Source organism: Hippocampus bargibanti, linkage group LG15 (assembly GCF_051943395.1).
Source record: "Hippocampus bargibanti isolate YZ-2025 linkage group LG15, ASM5194339v1, whole genome shotgun sequence".
Taxonomy (NCBI): domain Eukaryota; kingdom Metazoa; phylum Chordata; class Actinopteri; order Syngnathiformes; family Syngnathidae; genus Hippocampus; species Hippocampus bargibanti.
The window spans coordinates 10,562,985-10,572,285 of record NC_142748.1 but is presented as its reverse complement, the minus strand read 5'-3'; the positions used below and the strand labels follow the sequence as shown (position 1 = coordinate 10,572,285).

The 9,301-nt window shown below is 50.1% G+C and overlaps 2 protein-coding genes across 4 annotated transcripts; one reads left to right on the top strand and one right to left on the bottom strand.

Moving 5' to 3' along the window:
- The first annotated feature begins 391 nt into the window (after positions 1-391).
- LOC148887796 (MAGUK p55 subfamily member 3-like) lies at positions 392-6,326 on the top strand. 3 transcript variants are annotated; one of them, XM_089015463.1, is made up of 17 exons: positions 392-547; positions 1,925-2,038; positions 2,121-2,245; positions 2,317-2,394; positions 2,470-2,550; positions 2,606-2,743; positions 2,817-2,898; positions 3,113-3,198; positions 3,284-3,358; positions 3,441-3,637; positions 3,824-3,891; positions 4,419-4,577; positions 4,648-4,728; positions 4,898-4,991; positions 5,142-5,250; positions 5,516-5,638; positions 5,872-6,326. In XM_089015463.1, exons 2-17 carry the CDS (start codon positions 1,999-2,001, stop codon positions 6,064-6,066), a joined length of 1,731 nt encoding a protein of 576 aa, XP_088871589.1. In that variant the 5' UTR covers positions 392-547; positions 1,925-1,998; the 3' UTR covers positions 6,067-6,326. The 3 variants fall into 3 exon arrangements, with proteins under 3 accessions (XP_088871589.1, XP_088871590.1, XP_088871588.1); XM_089015464.1 differs by lacking the exon at positions 2,317-2,394; XM_089015462.1 differs by having other exon boundaries at positions 2,317-2,550.
- A 14-nt stretch (positions 6,327-6,340) lies between these two features.
- psmc5 (proteasome 26S subunit, ATPase 5) lies at positions 6,341-8,934 on the bottom strand. Its single transcript, XM_089015465.1, has 12 exons — positions 8,874-8,934; positions 8,340-8,411; positions 8,205-8,274; positions 8,035-8,132; positions 7,898-7,954; positions 7,575-7,805; positions 7,382-7,508; positions 7,129-7,319; positions 6,956-7,054; positions 6,771-6,881; positions 6,602-6,688; positions 6,341-6,506 (listed from the first exon to the last, which is right to left on the bottom strand). Exons 1-12 carry the CDS (start codon positions 8,895-8,897, stop codon positions 6,453-6,455), a joined length of 1,221 nt encoding a protein of 406 aa, XP_088871591.1. The 5' UTR covers positions 8,898-8,934; the 3' UTR covers positions 6,341-6,452.
- Between the last annotated feature and the right edge of the window lie 367 nt (positions 8,935-9,301).

The following is a 9,301-nucleotide window of genomic DNA, read 5'->3' as shown; positions in this document are numbered from 1 at the left end:
AGGAAGACCCAAGGTGGGGTTTTTGGATGCTGTGAAAGAAGAACCACAAGATAGGGGTACATGGAGGCAACCCCCTGAAGGGAAAAGCCGAAAGGTAGAAGCATTTATAAGTGAAGGTAAAATGATTTTACGCTACATGGTGATGCGTTCAAGCGCTACAAAAAATACGAAAATTTTAAATACCTGAAGAGATGTTCGCGTGTCGTTAAGTTTAAAGACAAAAAAGCATCGTTGTCCTTACTCTTCCCTACAGGAATGCTCGTTGTGTTTTCGGCCTTGCGTCTCCTGAAAAAAAAAAGAGTTATTCTCTCACTTTTCAAATCGACCGCTCGCCCGATGTATTATGAAAGCAGAATTTACTAGACGTCATTAAATGCGCCGCGGCGATGAGCATGGCGTCCAGCCGAGATGGGAGGAGAAAAAAGGAGCGCAAATAAAATAAAAGCTCATGCGTGAACGCCAGCGAGAAGAGAGTGAAGATAGAAGACGCAAAAGAGACAAACTGTAGGAGCACAAAGACGAAAAAAAACGAGGAGCCTTCAACAAGGTGAGGAATCTTCGACAACCGCGTTTGTCGCTCATCACTAGAAGTCGGTGCGCCTGCACAAATAGTCATTTATACTTTCACTTGCTCGTTTGGAATCATATCAATTCACATTTAATTGATAAACGGAACACAATAAAAATATTTTTGGGAGTAATTCGGTGTGTGATGAAGGTGTTTAAAAGTGGCGTTGCTTCTTGTAAGCCTCTTAAGAACCTTCCTGATCTGCTCGCTGCCACGTTCTTTCCAATGTAATGTCCTCACAATTGCATTTGTGCGTCATAAAATGGCTCGACTCGTAATTAAACGCAAGAAGTTTATTTCCATTACCGTTCCAGTAAACAGTTACCATATTTTCCGGTGTATAAGGCGCACCCGAAAGCCTTGATTTTCTTCCAAAGATGACCCTGCACCTTATTCGCAGGTGCACCTTTTATGTGAAGTTATATTGAGGTCTGGCAACTACTGTTAGCAGCCCTCGACTCCATTTCACCCTGTAAAAGAATTAGTGAATAACCCCATAAACCTCTACTGTAGCTCCCTATAATGTGGTGTGCCTTATATTTGGAAAACTTTTACATCTGATTATATATTCTATTTGCAAAACTTTTTTCATTCATTGAAGGTGCGCCTTATATCTGGAAAACGGTTGAAAATCCACCCGCCATTCATTTTGGGTGCACAGTTGCACTTTATACACTCTTGTTTGTTAATTTCTTAAAAATGGTAACTAAAATAGCAAAAATGTCAGTGACGAGCACAGATGGCCAAATGTCAGAACTGATGACCTCTGGCCCCATTCCATGTATCTTCAGTAATGTTCGTCTGGCCAAATGTTTACGTGTACGCGTATACGTCCGTTGCCTGTCAATCAAAGGCAAACATATTCAAGGCGATAATCGAGGCGACGCAACTTGGGCGCCTTCATCCTTGCGTTTTCCAAGAAAGCCAACGATGTCATCTTCAATCAAGGAGGGGAGATAATGGCCGCTATAATGCCCGCCATATGGTCGCCGGGAAGGGGAGGGAAAAAAAAGGGCAAAGGGGTCGTTGGCGTACAGCTCTTGTAATTAGAGTGAGTGAAAAGAGGAAGGCAGGAAGGAAGAAGCGGCACGCTAGCTACAGTCAATTCCAAATGAGGGATATCCTGACAATTGTTGAGCAATCACTCCAAAACTAAATCTCATTTTTTGGATCTGGAATGTTATTGAGTTGATGAGCTGAGCAGAGCAGACAGATGGAAGGATGACCACACGACATGTGGTCATCACGTGACTTGCTGGCTCGCTCGGCGGGGATGCCACATTTTTAATCACCGAGCTGGACGGACCTTCCATAACAAAACGAATGTGACATCTTTCACCTTGTGTTGAACTTAAGGATCAGCAGGCAGCATTGGGGCGACCCCGGCCCGGGCGTTGCCCCTCCTTGCCCCCACCCGGCCGCCTCCTCGGATGATTCCGGCAAACATGCCGGCGGCGTCTGCGCACACAGGTGGGATCTCGCGCTCGCCCGAGAACGTTGGCGTCAAAGCGCTCTATAGAACAAAATGAAAATGTTAGCGTTCCACCTCAAGTGTTAGATCTGCACGAGACTTTGGCCCTGCTCACCTCTCAGCTGCAACCGCATGCTAACCACAAGGAGGATGCGGTCTTCCTACAAGACGTCTTGGGGGAGAAGAGCCTCGGCTACCTCATGAAGGTCAGTCCGACCCTCACGTGCGCCTTTGAGCAAGACATTTGAGGAACAACCCCCTCAAAAAAACCTGGCAGATCCATGAAAAACTGAAGCGGTTCGGGAAGCAGAACCCGACGCCGGTCCTGCGTAGCGCCTCCCGCCTGGCGGAGGACGTAAGTGCGCTGCGGCCTTTCTCAAACTTGCCATTTTTTGCCTTGTTTGACAACGATTTGGAATTTGTGAGGCAGCTGACGTGGGATCTCCACAACGGCTTCCTGGAGGAGGACGGGAAAGAACTTCTGCTTCTGCTAGCCGCCCCTCACCTGAAGGTACGTCGCTACGCCCGATGAGCCCAAAGGCGCCTCTCAAGCGTCACTCGCGCAGGCCGTGCTGTCGGCCCACGACGCCGTGGCCCGCGAGAACTTTGACCCGCCGCTCCCGCACTCGCCCGAGGACGCCGCCGACACGCCGGACGAGGACTCGGTGAAGATCGTCCGACTGGTGAAGAACGAGGAGCCTCTGGTGAGACCCAAAATGGCGGCCGGCGCACCTCGTTCTGGGCCTGCAACCACCTTTGGTTTCCTGTCCGTCCCAGGGGGCGACCATCCGGCGCGACCAGGCCACCGGCGCCGTCATCGTGGCGCGCGTCATGAGGGGGGGAGCGGCCGACCGCAGCGGTGAGGAGCCGCCCGCCGCGTGTGGTTGGGGGTTTCCAGCCCAACTTGACTTCCTGGTTGGCTGTGCGCCAGAGGAGATTACCACGTGTAGCGCGCCGCAAAGCGTCAACACAGATTACAGGCGGCAGATTAGTGCCGCGACATTGCGTATTTGGAGATTCCGCCGTTTCCACGGAGACGTTAGCAACTCGGTCGCTGCACTTTGCGTTGCCAGGTCTGGTGCGCGTGGGGGATGAGCTGCGCGAGGTCAACGGCAACCTGATTGCTCACAGAAGGCCCCATGAAATCACTCGCATCCTGGTAAACTTCCAAGGCGCCACGTTGGCGACGCCACGTTGACGACGCCTCACGGCGCTTTTGACCACGTGACCTTGTTTCCCGCCAGTCGCAGTCGCAAGGCTCCCTCACTTTGAAAATCATCCCGGCCATCACCGAAGAGGACAAGATGAAGGAGGGCGGGGTCAGCGCTTAAGCAACTTCAGCTCGACTTGGCCCAATTTGCCCGATTTTCAGTTTTTGACCCCGCCCCCCTTTTCGGGCAGGTCTACCTGCGGGCTTTGTTCGACTACGTCCCCTCGGAGGACCAGGCCGCGCCTTGCCAGGAGGCGGGACTTCCTTTCCAAAAGGGGGACATCCTTCAGGTGGTGAGCCGGGAAGACGCCACCTGGTGGCAGGCCAAGAAAGTGGGCGACGCCAACCTGCGTGCCGCCCTCATCCCCTCTGCGCACTTCCAGGAGAGGTAGCATACATCCATACATCCTTACTTCCATACTTATATACTTCTTTCCTTCCTCACTTACATACTTCCTTACTTCATTCCTTCCTCACTTCCTTCCTCCAAATGACATCTGATGATTATTTTAGGCGCCATATTGGCAGCGCTCCAGAAACGCAGTCATGTGACTTGTTGTTTGGGTTCCGACAGGCGCCTGCGATACCGCCAGAAGACGGGTTCCTTCCCAAGCGCCGCGTCCTCCTCGCACGGGACCACACGTAAGCCATACCATACCCCTTTACCCCCCCCCGTCAGCCATTACTTGAATGAAACCCCCAAACGCGACTTTGGATTGGACGGAGGCAGATTACGCCAACGGACCAGCGGATCGCGCTTTAATCTCCGCAATCTAGCGTGTCAAATCCAATTTGAACGTTCCATTGAGAAAGGGGCACGTGAACAAAAGGTGCTCGGTGGGAATCCAATCAGAGAGAGACCTTGTTATTCCAATGCGGTAGATGAAAAAGCCACGGATTTAGTCCTGATGGTTCTTTCTGTGATTATTATTTAGTCGGCGTAGCAGATAGTCACGCTACTTTCACCCTACCTTCCTCTTCTCCTCCTCCCACTCACTCACTCACTCCACCCCACAGACGACGGCCACTTTAAGGGAAAAAGTGAAGGTGAAAACGGCTCACACAATCACTCAAATGGGCGGTATTTCTGTCACCCCGCATTGGTGACCTTTAACCTATGGTTTGGATGTATTTTCTTTGATCAAAAACACCATTTTGTTTGCTCGCAGCTGGCCCGCACGCAAGTTTCCGACTCAAGAGGGAGCGTCAGAGTTCTCCGAGTGAGCCTCGCACCGCCGACGCCAATGGCAACCAATTCCTCACCTACGAGGAAGTGGCGCTTTATCTGCCCCGGCCCGGCGACAGGCCGCGTCTCATTGTGCTGCTCGGTAAATCAGACCACTCAGGCGTTTCTTGCAACGGGCTAATAACGAACCTCGGTTTCTGTGCTGTGTTCAGGATCCCTGGGAAGTTGCACCGCCGAGCTTAAACGGAAGGTGATCGCAGACAATCCCCGACTTTACGGATTGGCCGTGCCTCGTGAGTGCACTCCAAATAACTATGATGAGAATCAGAAAGACTTTTAGCGTCCCACGATGGTGAAATTTGCAATATGTATACATATATAGCGAGCTAGCTAGCTATTTTTTTATACTCGCATGTTTAAGTCATATTCACTGGTTTTTTTCTGCTGATATTTATATGTAAGACACCACACGACCAAGAAAGATTCACGAGCGCGAGGGGGTGGAGTACCACTTTGTCACCAGAACTGCTTTTGAAGCCGACATCCGCAGCGGCAAGTGAGTTCCGCAATTCGAAGTATTGATTGATGGATTGGAAATTGGATTGGCTTTAGTCTGTCATTGCAAAAAAAACAAAACATTAAAGGGGGGCGGGGGGGGTGATTGCAGCTTTTCGTGGACGTTGTCTTCCCTTGTTGGTGCTTGTAGGTTTATTGAATACGGGGAGTATAAGGAGAATCTATACGGAACCAGTTTGGAGTCCATTCACAGAACTCTGCTTCAGAATAAAATCTGCCTTGTGGACGTGCAACCGCAGGTTGGTGTCACCTCATTTTTAAAAAACATTTTTTAAGACGCCAACGGACATGAATCACCTTATCGTGACAATATGAAACCACCTTACCTTCAATTGTGACTTGCGAAGGTCGCCAAAGCGCCGTCGACGTGGCGCCATCTCACATGAAAGTCGTCCAAAGGCGGGATCAAAGTTGTCAACCCTGAAATGTCAATCAAACATTCACACTCAATCCGAATTGGAGCGTAATGGATCAATAATATCTTTTGTGTGTATTTGTCCAAAGGCATTGCAGGTTCTCCGGACGGCGGCGTTCAAGCCTTACGTGGTCTTTGTGAGACCCTCCGTGGTTGACGGCGAGAGGAAGTCCCTCACTTCTTGCTCCTCCATGGTCAGCGTCGCCGTCACGGTGAGCGCGGAGCTTTGCAAGTATTTCAAAACAGACGTGGACAACTGCGTTTTGATTTTTTTTACATTCATACAGTGACCCTTGACCCCAAAGATTATTTTTAAAAAGATCATTGATTTGGGGGCTGGAGAAAGCCATTTTGAACTTGCCCGTCCGTGCCTTTCCAAGTGAATGATTGACTCTTTTGAGGGAGTCATTGAACGCATCACCTGACCTCTTGTTCTTGTTCTTAGGAGCACGACCTCCAGGACATGCGGAGGTCAGCGGAGCAGATGGAGCAGCGTTACGGTCACTGGCTGGATTACGTGCTGGTCAAGGAGGAGCCGCCGGGCGCCGTGGCCGAGCTCCACGCCGCGCTGGAGCGGGCGCGCACGGAGCCCCAGTGGGTGCCCGCGTCCTGGCTGCGACCTTCGCGACCTCTCACCTGAACCAGCCGCGCCAAACACATTTTTTGGGGCGACTTGTCAAACAGGGCGTGTTTTGTGTCGGCTAAGATGGCGGACGTAAACGGTGATGCACCCGTGCGGGAATCCCAAGTGGGGGTGGGGGGTTTCCAGTATGGGAATTTCCCAGTGAAAAAGTGGTTGCAAGTGCCAAATAAGCGATGCTCCACTTTACCGTCGGCGGCGATTGTTCAACATGCAAAGCTTGTCTCCTATTAAAAGTTGGCTGTGGATAATAAAACGGACATTTTTTCAGGTGTGTATGTGTGAGCAACGGATTTATTCTAGGACAAAAGCAACAATTGGAAAGTGAACCATGAAAAATATACACGTGAGGACGGCCGCGTTGCAGACGCCGAGACAAAATGGCGCTACTTCCACAGCTTCTTGATGGACATGTTCTTCTCGCTGTCTTTCTGCATCACCTGCCGAGCAAAAACGAGAGTGACGCGTCGTCGCTAATTTAGTACCAAAAAAAAGGCGCCTTCCATTTTGTAAACGGCACGAGAAGTGGACTCACCTTCGCGACGGCCATTTCAAAGTCTTCCTGGGTGACGTGTACTCGCCTCTCGCGCAGGGCGTACATGCCCGCCTCCGTGCACACGCCCTTCGCACGACAATCGGCGGGTTTTTAACAAAACGGCGGCCTCGTAAAACGTCGAGAAGCAAGCTAGCGAGCTAGCGCTTACCTTAACCTCTGCGCCCGACGCTCCAGGCATGAGCTCGGCGATCTTCCTCAAGTTGATGCCCCGCGTCAGGTTCATCTTGCGGGAGTGAATCTTGAGGATGTCCAGACGAGCCTGATGGACAAAATGGAGTCACGAGAAATGAGTCACGTGATCACACGGCGGCGCGCGGGAGAGCGAACGGTCACCTCTTCGTTGGGAGGAGGGAATTCAATCTTCCTGTCGATCCTTCCCGGCCTGAGCAGAGCCGAGTCCAGGATGTCGATCCGGTTGGTGGCCATGATGACCTGCCGGAGGAACGTCCGCAAAATATCCGACGCCGTCGCGGCGCGAGGCGACCGGCGGCGGTGTGACCCCTCACCTTGATGTTCTTGGTGGCCTCGAAACCGTCCAGCTGGTTGAGCAGCTCCAACATGGTCCTCTGCACCTCGCTGTCTCCGCCCGAGCCCCCTTCCAGGCGAGACGAGCCAATAGAGTCGATTTCGTCCATGAAGATAATGGAGGGCGCGTGCTCACGGGCCATCACGAACAGCTCGCGCACCATCCGAGCGCCTTGGGGACAAAATTCACGTTGGAGAAACACAAACGAGGAGCATCGGGCGCTATTCGCTCACCCTCCCCAATGAACTTTTGCACCAGCTCGGAGCCCGACACCCGGATGAAGGTGCAGTCGGTGTGGTGGGCCACGGCTCGGGCCAGCAGGGTCTTTCCCGTCCCTGGAGGCCCGTACAGCAGCACACCCTAAAAGACAAAGGCGGTGTCAGAGAAAGAAGGTCCCTCCATTTTGAATGACGGGTATCGCTTCACCTTAGGCTGAGCGATGCCAAGAGCTTCAAAAAGTTCTGGATGCTTGACGGGAAGCTCGATGACTTCCTTGATCTCCTTGATTTGCTTGTCCAGCCCACCGATCATCTCGTAGGTGGAATCGGGCACCTTCTCCACCATCATGAGGGACACCAGAGGGTCCACCTTGTTGGGGAGGATCTTGTGCAGCGTGTAACTGTCGTTGCGAAGAGCCACGCGGCAGTTGGGGGTCACCTGGGGCAAACGACAAAAGTGCGTTACATGACTGAATAGTGTCGATTTGAAATATGTTCCGGGTGTCCCCGTAGGACATTGACAATACTCACATCATTAATGTCAATGTTCTTATCCACGTCAACCACAAATTTCCCTTCTGGGTGCACCTGAGGGGAAAAAAGGGAAAATAAATACACATTGTGTCAGCTAAGTGTGTTTTTGCACGCAAATGTAGCGCCGTGTTTACCTTAACCAAAACTTTCTTTTTGTCCATGACCCTGACCACTTCTCCTACGTAGGAGCCTTGCTCTTGAAGCAACTGCAGCTCCTCACGGAGGAGACGTACTGACGCACAAATATTTGCAATTATTTTTATGATTACGACTAAAATTAGGATCCATTCAAGTTTGGCTGTACCTTTAGCATTGAGTTCATTTCTCTGCGCTTGCAGCCGTCTGAGGTTCTGGCTCTTCTCATTTACGGTCAACTGTTGAAAAACGACAAGGTGGGGGTTAAAGAGGACAAGGTGCGCAAACCATAACACCATCTTACCTGCAATTCTTCTATTTTCGATAAGTAGTACTGGCGAAGACCCAATCCACCTTTACTCTCACCCATTTCCATCTGGAAAAACAATGACATAAATAAATAAATGAATAAAGGATGAGACCGCAAATGATGCATAACACAAATTGTGATAGAAAATTATGTCACTGAAGGCTGACATATACTGTAAGCGTCGCATCCAGGTGCGATAAGAGTGACAATTCACTTGCTAAATTGAAAAAACCTTAATTTAAGGTCTTGAAATATATTAATGCAGTGATCGAGGCATTCAAACGAGTGAAAAATGTACGCAAAGTAGCCACGACGCTAGCTTACTTGTCAACTAGCCTAGCCACAATGATACAGCAAACCGGGATCAACATTGTTTGGAACCAAGCAGAGTTTCATTAACTAATCTCATTCAGAATATCAGTTTACATTTATAAAAACATGCGAAAGGAAAGAAATAAAAACACGGCGCACACGTTTTAAGGTAATTTTCAGACGAAAGTGTTTAAAAGTGCCGGAAACTAAACCTACATTGTCAGTGCCGTCCCCCTCCATCTTGGAAAGCGGACATTGAGTGACGTATTTCCGGGAATCGTTTTTCTTCGCGGGTGATGGAAGCTGATATGACGACACTGCCACCTAGTGGTCAAAAGTTGGTGGTGGAACCCAGCAGACCACTTAGAAATACATACTACATATACTTACACTACTATTCATTTTGTATATTCAATTATAGCAACATATACTCATGTTTTTAGATAGTTTATATTTGTATTATTACACACGTTGATATCGTTATCATTGTGTATTTTTGAGTGGTCGTTTTAAAAAAGTCACCTCATTCAAACAACCCTGAGTGAGCGAGACCTGCTCTACCAGTTTCAACGGTTGAGCTCCCTCCCAGACTTGTCCCAACCCGAACTTTCATGGCTCGTCAGCTCCTTTACTAGCCAGAAAAC